The sequence below is a fragment of the Lissotriton vulgaris genome, chromosome 12 (assembly GCF_964263255.1).
Source record: "Lissotriton vulgaris chromosome 12, aLisVul1.2, whole genome shotgun sequence".
Taxonomy (NCBI): domain Eukaryota; kingdom Metazoa; phylum Chordata; class Amphibia; order Caudata; family Salamandridae; genus Lissotriton; species Lissotriton vulgaris.
In genome coordinates this window covers 35,930,637-35,955,667 of record NC_141700.1, presented here as the reverse complement: position 1 = coordinate 35,955,667, position 25,031 = coordinate 35,930,637, and the positions used below count along the sequence as shown (strand labels likewise).

At 42.4% G+C, this 25,031-nt stretch overlaps 1 protein-coding gene across 7 annotated transcripts in view; it reads left to right on the top strand.

Moving 5' to 3' along the window:
- The window catches only part of EPS15L1 (epidermal growth factor receptor pathway substrate 15 like 1), a 303,568-nt gene extending 280,941 nt beyond the window's left edge, over positions 1–22,627 (top strand). For all 7 annotated transcript variants that reach the window (XM_086946920.1, XM_086946917.1, XM_086946921.1 and 4 more), the window contains 2 exons: positions 9,947–10,067; positions 22,395–22,627. In XM_086946920.1, the coding sequence (XP_086803046.1) occupies positions 9,947–10,067; positions 22,395–22,441 (168 nt within the window). In that variant the 3' untranslated portion in view covers positions 22,442–22,627. The remainder of the gene's footprint in view (positions 1–9,946; positions 10,068–22,394) is intronic.
- Positions 22,628–25,031: the final 2,404 nt, after the last annotated feature.

The window sequence follows — 25,031 nt, the reverse complement described above, 5'->3', positions numbered from 1 at the left end:
TCTAGAAAGGTTACCACATACCAAACAAAAATCATGTATATACACTTTAAATATCCCCCTATCTCACATATTATCATATTTCATCCAACCCCTTCTGATTCAAAATTATGATTTTAGTTTTCCGCTACAACTTATACAGCAGCAAGTTATAGTCCAGTTACGTTTATCTGTGACCATCTTGCCCTTATTTGTTCCACTTAAAAAGTTCAGTAAGATGAGGTCCTCTTAATTTTGAATTCCGTGCATCTCTGTCAAAAGGGGCGGAGAGACAAATTCGGTTTGATGTAAAAATGCGTAACTTTTCCTGTTTTATGTGCTGTGGAAATTTATGTTCTTTACTACAGTTAGAACTGCTGAACATATTTATGCCGCCGCTGTGCGGCGGTTTAGCAGAGTGGGTGGGGCTGTGTCAGCCAACAGACGTGCACAGCACTACGGAGGTAGTGCTCGCAACGGCCGTTGGCCGATGAACGCAGCGAAGGGGTTACTCCAAACATGCCATGACAAAAGAGCTTTAATCAACCTATGCCATTTGTGTGGGTTGCTGCAAATCCATTCTGTAGTGTTTGAGATATTTGACTTGGAAAAAACTTGAGGTGAACATCTAATGATTAATGTGTATATAGGGACTGGTAATTTGCGAATTACTTGTGTTTTCAAGGAAAATCCAAGGTTAATATTTATGTTTAAGTGTTTGCAGATACTGGACATTTCTACATATCTGCAAATCCGGATCAGCTCTGCAGGTAACTGTAATCTGATTGGCTGGCCGTGGCAAGAAAAATGTTGTTGCATTCACCATTTCCCGATGCCGGGGATAGATGGCTAGATGGGGGTGCATAAAAGAGTGCGTGAGAGCATTGATTAACCTCAAGACGTTGTCATTGGATTAACAAGGGCCAAGTCCTGCCGATCCACACAAAGAACCCATGGATGTCCACAGCCGCCATTTTGAAACACACTAACCAAAATAATCGTGTTTTTGGCACTGTATTAAACGTGTGGGTGCCAGTTGTTAGAATCCCCCTAAGAGATGATGTGATCGGGATATTACAGAAATGCAGATCCTACCCCCTCACCCCGCCAGTCCCTTCCTAAATAAGAACACTATGATTTGTCTTTCAATATTTGCAGTTTCAAAGAGGAACTTGTGGATCCTGTCCTGACTAGCTGGCGCGGTGAATCCAAGAACTGAAGCCAGACATAATCTTGGATATACTGATGCAACATGGGCTGAGCAAAGGACATGGCACCCAATTTGTCATCTGCCATGGACCACTCAATGAAGGATTGACATCAGAGTAGAACAGGAAATGCTGTTACTATATTACAGCAGAAAAGGTACAAATCAGATTGCTGCATTTATAGTTGGGAGAAAGTATATGAAAACAATCTGGTAGTAGACAAAACATTATAGTGTGGAACAAGGCACCTTTTTAAAAGTATAATTCCCATATAAACTTCTGTGGCTTGAACACAAAGCATGCTGATTGTTTGGACCTGTCTACCATTGCATCTCTTCATGCAGTTCTTCCTGAAAAAAAGTACAAAGGTGCCCCATTGCTTACACAGTCACAGCAGATAAATGCTGGTGCTTCCACGGGATTGAGACGACTCCTCGTTAAAGGCCCACAACACCTAGCCTCCCTCAACCCAGAAGTAGGGTTCCAAACATTCATCCTAAATTAAGACCAAGCAGCAAACCTGCCTCTTCCCAAACATTTGGCTTGTCACTGTCACCATCTCCCTGCTACCAAGTTCCACCACGTCCTGATTATCACCGTCAGCCATCCTGTTGTTTTTAACTAACCTATTACATTCTGCGGCTTCAGAAGGGACATCATTTGTTTTGAGGAAATTTAGCTCCTGTGCCCACAAGAACCACTAGGCCCTGTTTGGTGTGGACAGGAGGCACGTTGCAGTTTTTCATAAATGCAAAAGATGACAAAGCCTTCTTGAGCTGTATCGGCAGGATCCACATGCATGTAATATGTGATCCATTTTTTAAAACATTTTCTTTCCTAACATATATTGGTTTCAAAATAAGTGACTCATTGCAGCATTTGCAATACTCTAAAAATACCAAAAATAAGAAAAAATAAGTGACAGTCAGTTTGTGGTGTGTGTGACTTACACCTAATCTTGGACTTCCTGCCTCCCTTCCCTTCATTTCAAATACCAAATTCTGCTTTGTGACTTTATTTCTTTTTAATCACCTTCCTAGTGTTTTAATTTGCCACGTCTGGGGGAAGGACTCCCAAATTTCAATAAGTAAAAGTAAATTAAAATTCTGCATTCGTTGCTATCTTAATTTGACAGTAAAAGGTGTATTGTGCAAGAAAAGAGTATTGCTGTAAGAGTCCCAAGAGGGTAAGATTAGTGACAGTGCTTTTTAGTGAATTAAACATACTCCAGGAGCTCCTCTGCATGTGGTTTTGTACTAATATGTGTAATTATTGAGTGTATTATTGTCCCCCCTTGACGTCACTCATTCTTAGTTGCACGCCATCTCCTTTAGTCGGTTCACCCCCCATTTCAAAAACACATTCATGCAAGTGCTGTTTATACTTTCCCACAGTCTTCCCCTCCTTGTGTGCGGCGGGAATGTTGTTATGTAGCATTTTTAAGTTTGGAATGCGGTTTGACAGGATGCCTAATAAACAACTCTATTCTTCTGCTAGAAAGAATCTGTCTGCGATTTCATTGGCTTTCGTAGCCCACATGCGCAGTAGACAATGCTCACATTTGACCAGAAGAACGATGCAAGATCTGCACTCTTTTCATTAGTAGTGCAACTTATTACCCCATTTCTAAACCACTTTTTTCTTGTTTAGATATTGAATACCTTCTCTAAATTGAATTTTCTAACCACTTTTTTCTTGCTAAGATAATACCTTCTCTAAATTACATTTTCTATTGACTGAAATTCTTGTTGATATAAATATTTATTAGCAGTTTTTCCTTCATCTACCCACTATTTAGGATGCAGTTTAACTAATCGAACACGTTTCTAAAGTTTACTGTAGACTTTCTTCAGGACCTATTGCGTGAATTGACCAGCTCGGTCATAGATAGGTTGATGGAACCACCAAATATTTAGGAGACTGTTTTATGTACCCACCTATTAAGCCGGAGACTATTCTTCGCACCCACCACCTATTCCAGGCACCATTCTGGAGACCCGCAACCTCTGCTGAACACTGTTCTTTTCCCTCACCATCTCTGCTGGATAGTTCTATGCACTTAGAACCTCTGCGGGAAACGAATCTGAACTCCCCCGTCCTTCCCCCATAGCCTTTATTGAATACGTGAACCCTGTGTTTGAAATCTTTAGGGACACCCAAATGGTGATCGCCTTATGCCGACAATGCATGATCCTAAACCAAATGCTCCCAAGACACCACATCATTGTCTGACCTGTTGAAAGTGCTTATCAAGGCTTGGATGCGAGATAACTATCTCTTATCAGACTAGATTTGCCACTCTTTCCTTCTATAAACTCCAGGCAGCATTTGCCTGCTTCCTGTACGGTACAATTCATAGTCTTCGATCCTCTGGTTGAGCTTTTTGGCAATTGCAGCCATCAAACTCTTTGTGAGGATGGTCCTGCCTCTGTTTCCCAGCTCTGAAAGTGCATTTGTGGTGGCAGCAGCTGTCAGTTTCAGAATTGATTATTGCAGCCCTCTGTACTCTGGCCCTTCGGCCCTCCAGGTTCTTTGCCTGTAAAGGTTCAGGATGCCTCCATCTAGAGTCATGTTTGGGGAGGAGACATTACATCAGTCTGTCTAGGAGCACCTTTACTAGCACCTCTTAGAAATCAGATACTGTTTAAACTAGGCTGTGTTCATGTGTCTGCCACCTCAACTGGGTGCTGATCCTGGAGTGTGCGTACCCCTTCTGGTTGCTGCCTCTTGTACCGGCCAACTCTGCTGGGGCCCGCCTGGATGTCCTGCCATTTCTTCTGCGAGCTGCTCCTTGTGCAGGTGCCCTGCAAATCACCCCTACAAATGCCTTAAGTTTAATATATTTTGGATGTCCGTGTACTAAGTCCTTACTATTCACCTGATATGTTGCAAAGTTTTTGTTTTCATTTGTTGTTTTTTTTGCTTTTTGTAATAAAGATAAACATATATATATATAGTGATAATCTAGTGACCTTGGGGCCCTAAATTGAATAATCTCTGGGTTCCTCTTATCCATTGAACTAAAACTGGTCATATGCACGTATTCTTTAAGATTTGTGTGTGTCCTAGGTTTTAGGTCTGTAGTGTATGTGTGTCATTCTTTGTTGCTGTTGAGTTTACCCGTCGGGCAACCCATTTGCACTTAAGAATCCATGACCTATTGATGACTATGTATTAACTGTCTCAAGTTAGGACTGGTTATCTTAGCTTTATTCATAGTATGAAGAAGGCATCCTTTAATGCTAGAGGATGTGTCTATAACGCCATGGAAACATACACTATGTGGAAGAACGAAGAACCATTGGCCACTCCATGTTTGTGCACCAGAAGCCGTATGACTTTCTGTTAACCCCTTAAGTGCTGCCGTCGGCCAACGGTCGTCGCGAGTACTACCTTGCCAGTGCTGCGCACGACCGTTGGCCGACGGGCCAGCATTCGTTCTTCGAACGTTCAGCACTGGGCGCTGAACGTTCGACGCTCCTATGAGGTTAAGTCATCTGTTGATGATGCTGATCCCCTTCATTAATTCCGAAGTCCCATTTCCAACAGACACAATACTTTGCAAAAAATGTCACTAGAGCTTGGTGGCCATTGCAACAAATCTGTCTGCTGCGTCCTATTTGTGTTTTTACACTGTAACCAAAGTAGCCCCATCATGAATCCCTCACGGTGTCCCAAATACCACAGAATTCAAAAAGACCACGTCACGGGCATCTCTCATTTGTTCATCAATGGAACCTAAAATGAAATTGAATGTATTCCCTCATTGAGTAGTGTGCACTCAGACAAAGCACTCTAAGCGTTTTTTTAGGGTTGGGCGGAACTCGCAGAGTTTCACTCCGTGGAATTCTGCTGAGTTACATGAAAACACCGCGAGGTTCCATGGAGTTCTGTGAACGGGGGATTTAGGCACATTGCGGAGCTTGTGCTGATTTTTGCACTGGGAGCTGGTTCCGTGCTGAAACATTTGTGTGAACTGCACTGGGCGACGCACCAAGGGCGCTACTTCTCCTGTTGATTTTGCTGCCCCTAGAATAGATTTTCTCCTTAAGTGGCAACTTTCTGACCCTGAACGGTTGCAACTGTCCACTTTGCGGAAGCCTCTCCGAGTGCCCTCATAGCAACCAAAAATTGTGCATGAGGATGCCAAATCTCGCACGTCAACTTACTGTTGGTGAGCTGCACGCGGGTAAAAACCCGCCACACGCGGTTTGCGGAATTTGGTCAAAGCTCAGGGTTACTGGCGGAGTGCAATGTATCAACCCCCATACCTTTTTTTTTAAATTATTTTTTATTATAAACAAAATCAATGTCTGCATCGCAGCCTGGAGTCCTTTTTAAAAAAAAAAAAAAAAAACGATTAAACTCCCTGCTTCTGGATTCTCCAGTAACCAAAGGAGAGGATCTGGTTTTCACGCTCAACCTGGTGAAATCTTCCTCCCAAGTGATGGAGCATCTTAAATTCAAGGTATGACTTAAAGCACATTTATTTAACAATTTTCGCTCTTACCCTTCACTGTTTTTTAGGTCGAGCGATGGAAACCTGTGCCAAGACGGTCAATCCACAGTGGATCACTTTGTAAATGATACACTTACCGTTGGACAGTTCTGGTGCTAAATCTAGCTCCCTTTCAATGCTACACCAACAGTGGACTTTTTGTTGCATTTTAGCTGATGCATAGGAGCCTATGGCTTCAAATGCTGGGTCTCTGTGACACTTTCCTCTTTGCTATTAAATGAGCAAAAGGCAATTTTGCTCATCATGGTAAGCTCGGTGAAGGTGAAATGTGATGCTTTCAACATGTGTAGCCCCAAAACCAGATGGTTTCCCCTCCGTAGCGAGAGGTCCTGTTAACACGCAGATGTTAATGTTATCAGAACTGATATAGCACACAGCTGCCCCAGCAAAGGGGCGCCCGGCGCTTCCAGCGTCAGAAAACTGACCTAACCACTACAGAAGGATAGCTCTAGCAAAATGAAGACCAGAGAGCCAAACTAAGGGAAAGAGAGGTTTTGATGGCTTTTCTAAAATCCAACAGACCCACCAAACCACGTATTTGAACCAGTAGACAGTTCCATAGCTAGGCCGCCAGGTAACGGAAGGACTGTCCTCCTGCTCGACAGCGTTTTACAGGGGAACAATGACCAAATGCTGCCCTAAAGAACGCAGCGGGCAGAGGGGAGTATACGGGATAAGCAAGTTACAGAGCAGGCTAGGCGTAGCAAGCCTCAGTATCTTGAAAGAAAGGCATAACGTCTTAAATCGAATCCCCGCTCCGCCATGGGAAGTTAATGAAGTTTCCGGATGGTGTCAGCAATAGGACAGAACCGAGGGAGCCCCAACAAGGTTCTGGCAGCAGCGTTTTGGACATGCTGCATCCGAATAATTTCAGCCTGATTGGCCCCCAACAGCAGAGAACTGGCATAGTCCAGTCGAGATAGAATAGTCGACTGGACAATCAGCTGGCGTGTCGGTGGTTTGAAAAACTTCAAGAGGGGTTTAAGACCTCGCAGGAGGCCGAAGTAAGTGCCGGCAACTTTTTTGGTATGGATTTGAAAACTAAGAGAAGAATCTATCCACCCCCCCCCCCCAGGTTCTTAACCACCTCCTTTGGTTCAGGAGTCTTACCCAGGGCACTCGGCCACCAGTGCTCACCCCACAAGCTTGCGTTCTTTCCGACTAGCAAAACCTCCGTTTTATTCGCATTTAGCTGCAAATAGTTTGTGGTCATCCATTCAGCTACGGCCTTCAGGCCATCTCTAAACCTGGAGGCGTTCAAAGTAGAACCTTCAGCCAGTGCCACCACTATCTGCGTATCATCCGCATATGAGACCATAGTAAGGTCCCACTGCCTGGCGACCGCTGCCAGCGGCTGAACGTACAGGTTAAATAATGTGGGACTCAGAGCAGTGGGGGGGGGGGGGCAAAGACTCGGAAAGATCTTCCGGACAGAAAAGATCTGAACCATTCCAGAGCCGAGCCTGTTACACCTGCCTCCTCCAGTCGTTGTAGCATAACACCGTGCGAGACTGTGTCAAAGGCGGCACTAAGATCCAACAGAATCAGTGCCGCCGTCTGACCAGAATCGAGGATGGTCCGTAGAAGTACATTCATGGCCAGGAGAGCAGTCTCTGTACTATGGCCGGAGCGGAAGCCATTTTGCGATACATTCAGAATGTTGTTGGAGTGCAAAAAATTGATTAATGTGATGTTAACATGCGCCTCCGCTATCTTAGCCACCCAGGGAAGGAGAGATATGGGCCCGAAGTTCTCAGGTTTAACCGAGTCAAGCTATGGTTTCTTAAAAATGGGGGACACCCTTGCCTGTTTCTACCGCACCGGCACCGTTGCCGAGGAGAAGGAGGAATTCATTATCTGGCAGAGAGGATCCAGAAAGAGCGAAAAGGACTCCATAAACTGAGCTGGCTTTAGAGGGTCAGCTGGGGAGCCGGATTTAATTTTGAAGTAATTAATCCTTAAACAAACCTTGCTCCTTCTGAAATTGTCCACAACAAGATATGATCCCACCTAGAAGTAAATTTGGGTTTGAACAGCAGGCCAGAATCTCTGTTTGACCAGTGGTTTATCACAGATGTGTCCGATGTTTGAGTAACTGCCCCAGTTGCATCAATCTATTGATTGCACCCATATCACTCAGTTATTGCTACATTCCTGTCAGTTATTGGCTGCAAATGCTTGATATCGGTAAACAGTTTGACCTTTGTGCGAGACAAATATATTTTATTTGGGTAATTCCTCTCTGAATATTTAATTGAATGTAGTTGCGTTTTCGATATCCATATCTCAAATTGCTTCAATGATATTTAAAAAAAAAAAATAGGCACCATTCATCTCACTGTACAGTAGGTTTGAAACATATACAACCCTCTTCTCTCTCTCACCAATACATCTGTAGCAAAACCTCCATAAAATAATTATCACCCGAGATTCAAGCAGAAAGCAGAAGTTGTGGTTCTCTAAATTTGCATTGCGCAACGCCTGCTTAGGGAGAAGATGTGGTCTAGTTGTTAAGTAGTTTACTGTGAAATTTGGTGATCAGAGTTGTCTTTGCAGCCTTCTGTTATGCCCAAAATTGTCTTCTGTTGGGTAAATCACATTCTCTGTCTCTTTGCTTCAGTTCCCTAATCTGATTGAAAGTGTAACATAGAGGGCTTTTAACAAAGACATAATTAATGTTACTTGAATAGTGCCCACTGGTGCAATTTTATTATTTTATAACAGTATAAGTAACGGGTTATCCCAATTTAACAATGTTCAGGTAATTGACAGAAGAAGGACCAAAGGGTGAGAGGCAGTCCGCATTCATCTGCAGGTTATCGCAGATCTTATCACCAAGTCTAAAAGTCATTGCTTAGACTGTCTTGTATATCTAAAAACAGGATATTTATATTTATTTCTTAACTCCAGTAATTCTAAGCAAATCATGTGCTTTGCGTATACCATCAACAGAACCACACTCTGGGGGGCGACAGCGGGTGGTAGTCTAAATTATGTGCCAACACCAAAATCTCAGGGGTAGCGTGTACCAATTTACATCGGATTCTGCAGAAATTATGTGGCTCTTCCCTTTATGAACTGATCACCCTCAGCGTTGTATCCACAAGCGCGAGCTTGCTACCAGGAAGATCAGTCAAGGTTTGATTGTGTCAAGCACCAGCGTTAATTTCTTGAATGTTTCACATACCACTGTCATCTTCACAATCTGCTTATCTGCAGGTCTGCAGAAATCATGAGTGTACCTTCTGAAAATTACTTACTGGAAATACTGCACTCGCAGAGGTGTAGAAACAAAATATTCCTCTACGGTTCCTGATCCGAGCGTTAGACACAGCAAGAAGGCCAGTCCTGGAAAAAAGTCGACTGCCTCAGAACGATGGATCCCAGGAGTTGATCCAGAGTCTCATAAGGACACAAGATTGAAATAATGCACTTAAAATATCTTCCTTCCTGTTGCAGTCTCACTTAATAATGGAATTATATAAAAAAAAATAAAGCATTGCAACTAAGAAACACTCGGTAGAATTCTTGGCACCGTAAGTATTTTTGTGACTAGTAACAGAAGGAACTACCCCAGTACATCATGGAATTGTTCCACATTGAATTCCAATTTAATAACAATGTGAGAGACTCGCCCAGGTGTCGCACCCAAAATTTTACATCTTGTAAAGTACCAGAAACAATACTTTTGAAGTTGGCATAAACCTCTACATCTAATTCGCATGGACCTTCCTTCTCGCCCTGTGTATATTCAGGCAGTTCTCTGGTAGTTCCCCGATGGCATCCCTGAAAAGTGCATACTGTCCCGGGTACACTCTCTTGCACTGTGACAGCATCAGGGGCACTTATGGGACCGTGGCAATGTTCCCCGTCAATGCCTGTGGAGCTGTTGAATGGTGTCTACATGATGCATGCAACTAAGATAAGTTTGAGTCTTCAGAAATAGGAAATGAAACTGAGGGAGGAAAAATATAACCCGAGCTTGGTTGCTGATACTTGTACCTGTGCAGATGGGTGCATTTCTTTGATGTGCCTTGAAAGGAAAGGTTTAAAGCTAAATGGACAGTATCTTTTTAAAGTTGGATCAAGTTATATTGTCTTTGGGTTTAATGTGCTTCATACAAAAATCACCCTGGTGCTGAGCATATTTGACAAAAACCTACAATGCTCCCTCCAGTTAGTAAGCCATGGATTGTAAGTCTATTTTTATTCTCATGTTTTTCCACTCTGTTTTCTTTTGTAGTTCGGCAATGAGGACCAACAGCTCGCATGGGCGAAACGCGAAAGTGAGAAGGCCGAACAGGAACGGCTAGCACGGCTTCGGCGCCAGGAGCAGGAGGACCTTGCCCTCGCCATTGCACTCAGTAAGCCCAAAATTACCTTCTATTAACTTTTCAGTTTACATTGAGGAGCGGTTGAACTAACATCTGTAGAAGAAGAGCAGGGGAGACTTCATAGAGTAAAACCTCTCACCCGTGGTGTGCGTTGATGCTATCAGTCATGCCTGGTGGAAAACGCGCTGTTTAAAGTGAGCATCTGTGGTCTAGAGTCATTTGGATTTCTGCCCATACTTGCTGTTTCACAAAAGTTAGTCTAACTTTTAGAAATGTTTTTATACACTACTCTTCTTTTCTTTGTTTTCTTTTTTTCTCTTTGTTCTCTCTTAAGTGTTATTGGAAGTCCTTTCTACAGTGATGAGTCTTCATGTATGATGTCCCACCATTTTGACTCTCGCCTTGCCCTCTCTTTACTTCTTTGCAGATAAACACAGCAAAGCATAAACAATTATTTAAATTTTTTATTGAAAAAAACGAAACTGGTCAGAAAGACCCCTGAATGTAACTACCACCCTTGAACTATGTTGACTTTATTCAAATGGATTGTCCCATTTTTTAGGTCCAGCTTCTTATGTCATCACCTATTTGACCAATTTTATTTGATGACCTATTTTCTTCTTAAGAATTTCGACATGGAAGTCCAAGTGCACACATTGACCTGAGTGTCACTCTTTTTCTCCCCAGTAGACCTTAGTCTGAATGTTTTATGAGTGCCTGATTTGAGAAAATGTTGTGTACCCCACCCATCCAGCACATCCCACATGTAAGATTCATATGTTTGGCAAATTCATGTGTGTTAGAGACTTTTAAGCACTATTTTTGTGCAACTGTGTCTCGATTTTTTCAACCTTTGAAATCCATATTTGTGGCTAATTATCCACTCGTCAGTGGCTTAAATTGCCAAACAAATTCTATAATACAATTTAATACACCTGCATGTAATTCTGATGTTCACGGAGTCGGGCAGGGTTCTGCCTTATTGTGAACTAGATTGTCTGAAAACCGTAATGGAGTCCAACGTGACCAAAAATGCTTACTTGAAATATTTCACAGTTGTGGGACTCTGAAATATCAGCTAGCAGGAAGTTGTTGAGATAAGAAAGGTGTCTGTTCTGCAAAACCCACCGCATGTTATCTCAGGTGGGACATATGTACGCTGGAAATAGATACATATTTTCAGATATGCACACTCCATTAAAAATAGATTTTTTGCCTCACCATTGTAATTTTATTTCAACTTTTGGAACTGGAATTCATCTGTAGTTCGCCCTCTTAACACTGCTGAACAGAGCCCTCAGACCTTGGTAGCTTGGTTGAAACAGTGTTGTCAGCTGTGAAACTGTTTGTTCCTAATGTCGCGAGTTGAGTTTGCGCAGTCGGAATAAATTAATCGTGGTCAAAATCGCAAACAAGACGCATGAACATTTTCAGGGTAATCTTTGGGCTCAGAAAGACTTCACAGTTTCCCTTCATTACCAGTACTACCAAATGCCACTTTCCCCCTCCACATACAGTCCCTGCTGTTCTAATGACATTTCTTGGTAGTTTATCTTTCACTGTTGTTTATTTTCCTATAAAAGCTACTAAAGATGCATCTTTTGTGGTTGAACTTATCTTTTAGCTTACACTAAAAAACAAATTATCTTTCACTCTGTCTAAGGCTGTCTTTTGGGTGGATTTCTTCTACTAAAGTAGCATAAAACGCAAACAAAGTGGAAACATAAGTGCATTACAGCTTAGCTTCTTTAATGTGAAATAGTACTATCCCCTCACCTCATAAGTGTGGAAAGAGCAATTAGCATTTTTTAAATAATGTATTTTAAAGTTAAACCTTCTATGAGTGACTCAACCTATTGAAAGGATCTTCCTTGAATTCTTCTGAACGAATATTAATTGTGTTCCATTGTATAGAATTCGTTCTAATATTTGCATATGATTGGGTGCATTCAGATCACACCTGTGTAAATGTGTTTGTGTGTTGGGAGGGGTGTATTTGCACCTCACCAGTTACATTGACATCTTCGTTGCGGGTCAGTAAATTAATAATATGAATACTCTGCCATCTGTAAGTGTGCTGGGCACAATCTCTGCAGTGCTATCACATTCAATGCTGCTATCTTGAGAGCGCCACTAGAACACGGGCCTATAATTCGAAAGTGTCTTAATTTTTTAAATATAATTAACCTAATTATATTTCATAACTCCTTAACTAAATACATTCCTCAGAAATCCAAATTTTGTGCAACAGTTGACTTGCTAACGGGCAATAATACACAGACAAATCTAAAAATAAAAGAAAAAATTACCTCTTGAAAAAATAATGTCGCAACAGAAGTTATGCAGACTTACCCCGTTAGTCACTGATCATCAAACTCTGTTGTGCTGTGATCGTAGGCCACATAACAGACATGACATTATAATTACAATGTCAGTGACTTTAGTTCCATTAGAAATAACTGGCCTAGATTCTTTAAAATGTACATTATAATTACTACATGTAACCTGAACTTTTCTAGTTGAACGGGTTTTAACTCGTGCCTGTCCCATGATTCACCGTAGTCCACTGGTTTCACAACACAACCTTTAGGTATCAACAGGTTCGTAGTCCGAGACCTGTAACATGACAAACCTAAATGTAGTAGTCGTTGGCTGAACATAAGTTTTAGAGGGGCAGTGTTTCTCATTAGAATTCCAGATTTTAAGATTTTTAGATGTTGTGCATGGACTGCTTCAGACAGACACATCCAAGGAAGAGCGACGTTGAAAAGACCGCCATAATTTTGGTTCCATTGGATTGCTAGATCTTCACGTAACACAAAACACAAAAACCTGAGTTAGACATTTTTTGAATGCTAAATCTACTGATTGAACCGATCTAACGGACTCCGAACAACAATTCACCACCATGGGATACACATTAGTCAAAAGAGCCATTGCTATGAAATGGGGGCAGTAGATCGACCACTGAGAATGGGAGGGGTGGCGGTAATGGACAGATACACGGTATCCGAAAAGGAGGTTAACAAATCTAGAGGCTGTCCTAAGAAGTGGGACCAAAAATGGGGCACTTGGAATGCCTTTCGGGGGGAGCTGTGCATCTCACCAACAGTGGAACTAGAAATATCACAAAGGGGGGGCTACTGAACTGAAATGTTTGATTGCAATATTGTGCACGGTATTGTTTACTTTCAGTTCTGTAAAGAAATGTATGTCGCTGTGAATATGCAAGTGACAAATGTTAAATTAATAATAAAATTATTTAAAAAAAGAAAATTACTGATTCAGGGGAGATGTCGTAAATCCTCAATCAGTGACGTTTCCACTGGTGGAAACCCTGCTGCCAGACTACAACAGGGTACAGTAACTCCCTTGTAAATACCAATCCACTGTGAGGAAACAGGAGAGTCTGCATTACCCTCCTCATCCTAATTGTTCTTAGAAACCTATAGGTCCAACGTCTACTCAGATCATGAACCATTTTGTTTCATCTTTTGAACGGAGACCCAGATTAAGATCAATAGGCAAAGTTATCTTAGAACCACAGTTAGGCTGTCTGCTACCTCTGGAGTCTTAACGTCATCAGTGTTCATCTTCCACTTTTCTTTAGCGATGCTAAGGAGACGTTTTCAACAAAATAATTCTTAGTTAAAGTACCCCTTCTAATGAAAGGAACATCTTCTACCTGATAATATTTTTGTAGCCACATAAAGGGAGATGCACGAGGCTCTGGGCTTCAGGATTCTGGTTCTGACCAGGGGAAGACACAAGCTCATTCTCCTCAGTTCTTGTTTATAATTCATTTTATTGACGTTTTTGAATTTATCTGGCTCACATCATCTTTATTCGGCAATGCATCACAAAAATGAATGATTACAGTGTGCCGTTTACAACTGCGACAGTTTGACAATGGGCAGTATTGTATCGCAAGAGAGGCTCAACCCACATTATAGATAAAGATTCACATTAAGATCCCATAGTGAATCTGCCTTGGTCCCCAGATATTGGCATGTCTTTGCTGTCATCCCCTTGTCTGATAGCTAGCGTTTACTAGCCTCGTGAACCGTCTCTATCCCTCGCAGCCATCCACAAACAGATGAGGTAGAGGTCGACTTTCAGTATTGTTAGCCTCTTTTAGCAAGGAGGAATCTCAAACCTGGGAGAGTTCAGGTGCTGTGTGAGAATTCTGCATCATTCATAATTCCCAACGGGGCCTGATTGGGAGATAAACCAATGGGTAAAAGAAGTGTTTTTGACCGTATGCAAGTGACTACTTGCCAGTATGTCTGAATCATCTCACATCCATGAATCCCATGAATCCCATGAAAGAAACTTCCTGTGGGAGACGTCTGAGTCATTCCGGGATGACATTTTAGCCATCTTCCAGAGGTGCCCTGGCATGAAGTATGCTCTTTGCTTCTATTGAATTCAATCAGGCTGAGCCTGGCTGAAAATGCCAGTTTCTTTGATGCCATCTTTGCCTCGTGTCAGTTACTTTGTTTTAGTGGGCCTAAATCTGGCTCTAATCAGGGTAAATACCAGCATTCAGTAGACCTGCACGGTTTTCTTCCTCCCCTTTGGGCTAAGTATTAGGATAACTTCTGGAGGTCTGTGATAGGTAGATTAGCTGTGTACATGTTTCATATGCAGATTTTCTAAAGGCCTGGGACTTCTTCAGTTAGGCCTCAAAAGGTTTTCATGTGGCCATGGTCCTATATATCTCCTACCCGGGAAATCCTGATATCATCCTATTGCTCAAAGCCCATGAAGTCATTCAGTTTAGTTGGCCAAGTTCCACACAGAGTGGCTTTTCCAGTTTCAGAAGAGAGCCATACGCCTGCAGTCAGTAACCATGTTAGTGACCTGAGGAGGGGTCGGAGCATGAGGTTGTATAAGATATGTAGTAGGTTTTTCCCTAGCAGATCAGCCAACTCAACTCAGGTAGCGCAGTTGTCTCGTTGCCCAAACAGGCAGTCATTGAGTGTGGATATTTGGTCTCCCCAATAATTCAGTTGCATGTCTGTCATAGCTAGCCCTCCTTCGTACCATATTGGAATGCATTTATTATACACTTCTCTGGGTATATTTTACCTTCAGAAAAAAGTTATGGGGTAGTCTCACATCTTTTGGAAGAACACCAGTGAAAATTTCATATGGGCAGTTGTGCAAGATGTACAGCACATGTGGAAGAACATTCATCTATAACAGGGACATTCAACCGGCAATTCAGAACTGGAGTAAATTCTAGGGACAAAGTTGTCATTGAGGGACATCAGTAGGAATGCCATATTCATTTCTCATGCCTGCTGTGGGTCCCTAGTGACAAGCATCCCTTAGTACTTAAACCCATCTCTGGCTACCGTCAGCTGGGTTTGCCACTTTGGAGCCATATCTACACTGTTGAAGGAGTAAACAATAGATTTATTCCAGTTCACCACCTAACCCAAACCCCCTCCAAAGCGTCACAAGATTCTCCATGATTCGCAGGCCAGTCCACTTTGAGGATAGTGTGTATAGCAGCATGTGTTCTTCGTATAAGGAAGCACGATCGTCCTTAGTGTCGCCCCAATCAAATCTCTGTCCCTGACCATCTCTCCTGCTGTAAAGTCACTAGTGCCTCAATGACGAGCATGAATAGAAAAGGGGGAGAGCTGGTACCACTGTTGTATGCCACGTTCTGCCGTAAACAAAGGTGATGACGCCTGCATTTCTGCAGGCGGGCTACTGTTAAGGAGATCGACCTATGATCCAAGCCTTGGCCCCAGGTTCATCCCTTCAAGGACCCTGAAAAGACAGAGCCAGCTTTGAGAATGTAATGCCTTGTCAGTCTACTAATGTGGTCACAGACAGGGCTGGATATATTGACTAAACATGCATCTGCCTCAGATTGTGTGCGTCACTGATCCATCGGCATCGAACAGAATCGGTACTGGATCTGCCATGCTTCCAGAAAGGTTTGCCTCTTGCAAGGCTTTTGAGGTGTAGCTTGAGCTCTTATTCAGGTAGACATAAAGTTCATACTTTAGGTTACATGTAACTGACATGTCATTCTTGATGGGTCGCTCAAGGACTCCTCATCTATGTTAACAAATGGTGGTGATAATGAGGAGACCATGCACACTCCTTCAAGGACCAGACTGGGGCCTTCAGTGGAGGCCAAGTAGCTCTCATATCATAGTCAAAGGGTGCAACAATTGACAACGGCTGAGTGCCGAAACGCGTCTGGTGTGCCGAGGTTTCCATCCTTTTGAATATATTTAATTGGAAACCCCCCCCCCTGGGAGTGCTGTCTTCTTTATCAGGTACAATTACCTGGAGGAGTTTGGAGCAGTTATATATATATATATATATACAAACACACACACTTTCTCCTGTAACACAGGATTGTTCACCAAGTGGTGAACAAGCCTGTGTTACAGCTGTCATGACATGAGGTCGCATTACTAGAACGAGGAGGATAACAAGGCTACCACTGCAGGTTATTTTCATACTAGGATCATTACAGAGGCGGAGAAGTTGGACTACTTGCAAGGCCTTTACTCCCTCTGGTTCCTGTGCTGCTTGAACCAGCACTGCAGACCTTTTGAACTTCAGCTGTGGTGGGTTCAGCTCCCCCACTCATTTCAAAAAAGTACAAGGCCCCTGACTAGGATCCACTGTTTCTACGATCAGATCCACCACCAATTCTGTTATAGTGCCAAAACACATCCTGGAGCAACATCGTCTTCAGTCCCTCCTGAGAAGGAGAGTAAACACATGGACTCTCTGGGGAAAAGAATGTACAATACATTGGCATTCTTTTTTTTTTTTTAAACTTTATTGTGCAAAACAACGTCATTACAGATATGGGCCTACAACCACAGGGGCCGGCGGCTAGTGCATGTAGATCAATTACGTAGCGTCAAAAAAGTAGCGACTGATCCCTAGAGGTCCAACAGAAGTACAGGATACATGTTCGGCAACTCAGGAGGTATACAGGATACAAAATCTTTTTAAATTTTTAGAAAGGAACGAAGAGAAAAACAAAAAAAAACAAAAATACATTGCCATTCTTAATGATTGTGGCTAGTGCCCCGGCACTACTGGGAAGGTATGACGGGTCTCTGTGGGACTCTTTGGCTAGATTCACAGAGAAGCTGCCCAAGGGAGACCAGCAGGGCTTTCATGAGATTTTGCAGGTAGGTGGTCTTGTTGCAAACCAGGCCATTAGCATTTGTGCCAGACGTTCGGCCTGGTTGCGGCTCATTGACCTCAAACCGGAAGCACAACAAAGGATCATGAATCTTCCTTTCAATGGTACTTCCTTATTTGGCACCTATGCCGATGATGAGCTGTCTGAGATGAAACCAGACTTGGACACTTTGAAGGCGGTTGGCCTTGAGACGTTTAAGGATTTTCAGCAGAGGGTTCAAGCTGCTCACTGGTCGACTCAACAGCAACAATCCAGGTCCCATTACCATCTGCGTTTACCAGGTCGATGAAGGGGAGCTCCAATAATGACACCTTTCTCAATAAAGCAACCAGCAAAACAATGAGCACTGGCTTACCCCATCTCTATTGCCCATTCTGGTTGTGGGAACTTTTATGTTTCACCTGGACGAGTGGAGAAAGATCACAAAAGACAAGTGGGCACTCAGTATTGTGCAAAATGGTTACTTGCTCAGATTCAAATCCCCACCTCCATCAGTACCACCTCGGGGAAGGTATGTCTAACATCACCACTTGTTTTAGGTGGAGGTGAACACCCTGCTAAAGGAAGACGCTATAGAAGCAGCTCCTTTTCCGCAACAAAGACAGGAAATGTATTCCTGCCGCTATCTGGTACGAATAAGAGGTCCTATCCAAGAGTACAGACCAATACTCTACCTGAGGATTTTTAACAAGTTCATCCGCAAAGAGAAATTTTGGATGTTGCCACTGCACCAGATTTTTCCCCAACTACATCAAGGGGACTGAATGTGCTCCATAGATCTTCAGGATGCCTATTTTCACGTGCCGATTTCCAGAAAACATTTAAAATTCCTGCGTTTTCAGGTAGCTTCTCAACAATTCCAGTTCAAAGTCCTCCCGTTTGGGCTCAAAGCAGCAGCTTTTCTTCACAAACAAAATATCTTCATCTATCCGTACCTGGACGACTGGGTGTTAAATATCTCATCGCCCACTCTGCTGCATAAGCACCTCTTATACTGCATAAGGGTGCTAAGCAATCTGGGCCTGCAAATCAACTTAATATTCATCTCATCAATTCAGGGCCTACCCATAGGGCAGGACATTTACTTGACCCTATATTGTTGAATCTCCCTTTACTCACCTGGATGGATACCATCCCTGTATGCTGGTCAGACCATTTCTTAATTAAATTCAACCTTACATTACTTAGTACCTCCACTGACCAAAGCATGTTATTGCCCTCACTAAGGAAAAATTGGAAATCCTTAGACGTCTCCAAACTTAATGTGGAACTTAACATATACCCGCCTAAGAAAAACCATAATATGGAAAGCATTGCTATGGCCACTCAACAATGGCTTACAAATGCGGCAGAGTCCTGTCTACCCACCACTAAAACCAAGGGTAATATACATCGTCCCCCGGCCCCATGGTTTAATGATTCTCTAAAGGAGGAAAAAACTAGATGCAAGGCACTTGAAAGAGGATGGCGTAGAGATTTCGATCCTGACAAAAAAAACAGGTATCATACAGCTAGAAATCCCTACCACACTGCATGTAAAAAAGCACGCGCCACATATGTAGCCACTACTATTATGGGAGCTGCAAATAAAGCCAAAATACTGTTTAATACAGTTAAGGACCTTGCGGGGGCTCAAACTACTGCTCCAACGCGGCCTCTAAATATGAAGCAATGCCAGGATTTAGCCCAATTTTTCACTGATAAAATCGACAAACTAATCGTCGAAATAGACAAAAACACTCCGGACACTGCCTCTAAGGAAGAGTGGGAGTATACTCCGACCATAAATCAGACCCTTCAAAAATGGCCACCCATTACAACTGATACTCTTATTTCCATTATGAAAACGATCAAATCTGGCTCTCCACAGGATCCTATCCCCATCAACATAATAAAATTATTAGATATGCCCGCCCTCGAAATCATTGCAGACACCTTAAACTCATCTCTAGAGCTTTCCACAGTACCCACTATATGGAAACATGCTATAGTGACTCCACTGCTGAAAAAACCTACAGCAGATCCGGATAAATTGGCCAATTACAGGCCAATTTCACTTCTTCCAGCTTTTTCCAAATGTTTGGAAAGACATGTGCACTCAGCCCTGACTCTTTTCTCAGAGGAGAATGCCCTTCTTCACCCCACTCAGTCAGGATTCCGAGCGGGTTTCTCTACGGAAACTGCCTTATTGGGTATTTCTGAAACTATTAGGAAACTTCTCGATGATGGGCAAACGGTTGCGCTTATTCTACTTGATTTAAGCGCAGCCTTTGATACTGTGTCGCATAAAAGGCTACTCACTCTGCTGGGATAAAATGGAATCTGTGGAAATGCACTGAAATGGATTAGATCCTTTCTGAGTCAACAGACTTTTCAAATAGCATCGGCTGCTGCATGCTCGGGAAATTTTAATTCCCCTCATGGAGTACCTCAGGGCTCCATTCTTAGCCTGCTCTTTTTCAATCTCTATCTTCCAGTTATCCATACCAGTTACAACAACCAATTTAGTAATACCACCATCTATATACACATCCACTCATTCACCAACAGTTCTATATAGTCACTCATACATATACTCACTCATCATATGTAGTGATGCACCAATACATCCTGTTACACACCGACAGTCATCCAAAAGTTACTCACACACATACTCACACATGCAAATAAACTATTGAACATCCATTTATTTGCATATACAACTATACACACACTACCACCTTACTTCTAAGTAAAATTTACACATACTTACTCTCTTAAACAATCACTTATAGAAACACGTTCTTATTTAAACAGGAACTCTTACAATCTCACATATACTCACTTATAAACATCAATACTCACATATACTAGATTAAAACATATGTCGTTACTGATAAAGACACTAGTGAGACAGTCATTCACTCACTAACACACACACATATACACACTCATCCACCCATATAATCCTGCACATATGCTGTCTTCAAAACACATACAAACAGTGAGTCAGTCATTAATGCATCTATGTGCAAAGTAATACCCCCACCAAACCATACAGACACTCATACTGATACTAAAAAAAATCTAATAACTCATATACACACACATGTAGCTACTCACCAACCCATGTAGCCAATTATACACAAAGTGAAGCACTGATACATATATTTAAATATTTAAACATTACTCGCTAATATATGTATTCACTAACATACACTTAATAAGCCAGTTAACCAATCAATTTTTTTTTTTAAAACATTCATTAAAACATTTTTTTAAAACATTTATTCTTCCATCTACCTTTACATATACATATATAAAAAATATTTATTTTTCAGAAAGATACACATTCACTGGATGGTGTCATCAGTGATATCATGAGTGATGTCACTGACCATGTCATGAGTGATGTAATATGTGACGTCATCAGCAGTGCATTACACGCGCAAGTTATAGTGAGTCCAACTAACTATAACGTGGAATTTCAATGGTTTTATGTCAGTAAAATTTGCAGCTAACTATAACTGGTGTGAAACCTATGTTTTTTTCAGTGAATTTAATAGGTTTTTTATATGCTAATTCCTAACTATAACTGGTGTGAAACCTATGGTTTTTTCAGTGAATATATATATATATATATATATATATATATATATATATATATATATATATATATATATTGTATATATATTGTATATGCTCTGGCGTCCCCGCACGTGGGTGGAACTATTCAGTACTTATGACTTTGATAATTATACCCCTGGAAGAGAACTAGGATTACAGGTAAGTAACTTATCCTTCACTTGCATGGACCGGCTTGGAAATGCAGCTCCAATGGTCCTGTATTTGTTAACATTGAGGGTTCACATGCATGGACCGGCTCAAAAAGGGGATCTGCAGACGACCAGGATGTGGTTTGCATTGGTATCTCTGTTGAGCAAACTGGCTGCCAATGGAGACCTTGAGATAACGAATCGGAGATGCCTATCTGAATGTAGACTACAGTGGTTTGGTTTTAAAAAAATTAAGACCGGAAAAATATCCATAAATCAGTCCGATTGGCCTACAAAAATATGAAGCCGGCAGCAAGTTCTGTCTTTAGAAATATTGATGTGTAAACATTCCATCACCAAGAGTGACAACAATTTTGTTATTTTTGGTGTTTATTTACTAAACATTAACATTTTGCTGTCAATTCTTTTACAAAAGCAACATTGGCAGTTCATAAAGCAGAAAGAGTGAGGTCTGTGACGTGAAAGATGAAAGCAAACTTTTCCATAGGGATTTATTGTATGGTGGATATTGGTGAAGACATACACACATCTAAGATAGTTACATTTTTACAGCTAATTTAGATTTATGCCATTGGGCATTATTCATTAAAATCTTTTGAGCTGCTGCGTATGACCTTTCAATGCAGGCGTGAACGCATGGAAAGAGGGTTGCCCGAAGAGCTGGTCTTGGGACCTTGAAGGTAGAATGACTGGTACTTGGAGGTTGTGTATGGTGATTTGGGAGTGACTCAGAGAATATGGTTAGTTGATCTTAGATTATGAGCAGGTGTTTTGCGTGAAATTATGTTGAAAAGGAAGTAATGAACATTGGGATGTATAGACCTGAAATCAAGCCTGTATGTGACCCTGTGTTAGCAGAAAGCCTGTCAACCTTGTGACGGTGTGCTGAAGAAGGGAACATGCCTAATTAGATTATACGGATATCTGATGGCAAACGTTATGACCTTGTTGATCAGTGTAGAAGCTTTTGGGTAGGCCCACTTGTAAAGTACTGCAGTAGTCAAGGCTGCATACTTACACCTGAGTTAGCATAGGAATTCAACCTGATTGGGACATTTTAACGAGTTGATTTATTTATGGGTAGGTATTACTACATGATTTGTATTTGTACAGTGTTAATTTTTACTCTGTATTTCTGTATATTTTAGACATTTGACCCATATTTTAGATGAATCCGATCAAAGATAAGTACAAAGAGGAAAGGGGGGATTAGAGTGCATTAAGGAACCCAGGCTGCTGTTTGTACTTCATATTCCTAAGTCATTTATTATAAGATAGTGGATGTTCCCTGAAATGCTAGAGTTAACGTATTTCTGTTATTGACAATGCCTTGTATTTCACTGACGTCCGCTTACAAATTATGAATTCTCGGTTTCCTCTCCTGTACAGGTCAAGAAGGTGAAAAAACGAAGCGGAAACTGCCACCATTTTCCTGAAATTTACTAATGTATCCAAATATGTACATTATTGTAGGTCTGTTTATCCTTTAAATATCATGAATCAAGCTGGATGAGAAAGAGAGCAGAGAGATCATTGAATTTTAACCCAGTCCATGTCTGTTTAATATAATAAGAGAAATGTTATTGTTTTAATATAATAAATGAAAGTTACTTTTTTTGGAACTTTGTGGTGTCTTAATGTTTTGTTGGGTGTTTATCCTTGGAGAAATAACTTGCCTGACAAGGTAGCAGTGGAGCATGTGTTCACACAACCTAGAACTATAGAGAAACCTTCTGCCTTGTCCCACTCTTTCCAGTTTCCTTAACTTGTGGTAAGTGAATGAATGAATCTGCATTTCTAACGCGCATGGCTACCCAAAGGCATCCCAGCACTAGAAGCGGTGACATCGTAGAACTTCAGAACGGTCTTCAAGGAAACAGAAAAGTTTTCAGAAGTTTTTGAAAAGTCAAATAGTTGTCCTCAAGACGAATATAATTAGGTAGCTGGTTCCACAGTCTGCCAGTTGTTTGGCAGAGATAGAACTACGCAAGGGCTATGTAGGTCTTGCTTACAATCGGCTTTTAACTCTGTTGTCAATAACCTAATGTGTACAATACCAATACTTGGACATGACCTTGGTTTAGCCCAAGACTTATCCTTTATTAATTTTCTTGTCAATCGGATTTGCGTGCTTCTTATTTAATGGCTTTCCTTTATTCGTGTGTTTGTTCCTCCCCTGGATTGGTTGACTAGTATTATTCCTTGGCTCACATTAGGGAACTACTTTTTTCTTTTTAGGTTGAGCGTCAGCGAAGTACCTATTGTCAGCGCTTTCGGGGGAATCTGAGACAGCGTTCGGGCACGCGCCTCTGCTGTCTCAGATTTCTCCTCGAGGGCGCGCACGGCACCGTGCACATCCCCTGCCTCGCATTCGCAGCCTCTCTCAATCACACACAGCCACACTCACGCATGCGCGCACACACACATGCACCCACGCAGGCACAATGCATCGGGACACACATATACACATGCACAGCTAACAGACACACAGCCACACATATACATACACACGCACAGCTACACACGCGCGCACCCCCCCCCCCAAACCCCACTTACCGCATCGGTGCAACTCCGGAGTTCAGCCGCCACCGCGGGGCTCTCCCTCGGGCATGGGAGCCCCGCGTCACCACTGCTCCTCTCTTAGCCAGCCAATCCGTGGGCTAGGGCTTCCAGCAGGAAACGGAAGTCCCTCCCCACTACAGTTTTCCGCACGCACACGTCTTGTTATCTAAAGGTGACCCAACCGTGGCTGCGGGTGCGTGAAGGACGAACTTGCGTACTTCTAGCGCCTCAGCAGTCGTGAAGTGGCCGAGACATGCTTGAAGTAAAGCTCTAGTGTGTGCTTCTCGGGGGCCCTGGTGGCAGGTTTGCCGGCGCCGGTCGATAACTAAGGCATCTACCCCGCTGTATTTGCCGGCAGTGTGACGTCCACGCTGCTAGCGCCAGGCGTGCTCTGCCAGCGATAGCGCCGGGCGCGCTTTGGCAGCAGAGGCGCTGTGCGCGATCATCATATTAAAGGAGCTGCTCTGAACTCCGTGCCCCCCGCACTCCCTCCCCCTCCATGGCAAGCTGTGCTGACGGACAGTGTCGACGGCCGTACATTGATATTCACCGGCAGGAGCTCAGTGCAGGCCGCGGCCTCATATAACCTCAGCCTTGATTGAGAGGCGGCAGCTCCGGCCAGAGCCAGACTGAGGCACCCTGGCACCGGACCGGAGCACTGACACCAGCCATGCACCCCTCGGACCATGCTTCTTATCAATTCTGCCTGCTTCCTGTGCTTCACAATTTGGACTGGGGGCTCTCACGACAAGCACAGGCAACTCTTTCTGTAATGTTCTTACGTCACTTACAATGTGTTTACATCATATGGGAACATTTAGTGTTGGCAATTGCATTGCTGGCAGTTGTTGCGGGGAGGCTGCCACAAAGTTGTTCAATAAACTTCAATTGTTTCAGATCCTAAAAGTGTGATGTGTCTCATCAGTTCAGTTCATACGTCTTTATTTCAAAGTATTTTATTTTAAAAGACAGACATTAAAAACTCTGCTCTAAACTTAACACCGTGATGCAATAAATACTATTATTTAAACAGTCTTCATAACATTAAGAATTTCTGAATAAAAATTAAATCCCAAGCACAATGCTTCTCAAGGTAGGTCTACTACAGACGACATACAAAGATGCATATGTACAATGGATAAAACATGATTAAATTTAAAGACGTCAGAAAATACGTAACATCAATATTAAAACAGGTGATCAACTATCTGACTGATGGGTGCTTAGCTCTGATGATCCAAGACCACCCCAGAAATGTTGCCACTGCTATGGCCACTGGGTCTGATGTATTGGTCCGTAATAGCCATAGTGCCTCCAACCCCACCCGTGTTCTCTTATTTATACAAATCGGTTTTAGCCATTTTCTCCGGGGTGCTGAGTTTTCAAGGCAAACAAAGAGAACATGGCCTATTGACTCTTTTTGGTCCCTGCACCATGGGCAGAACTCATTAGACTGCCCACGCC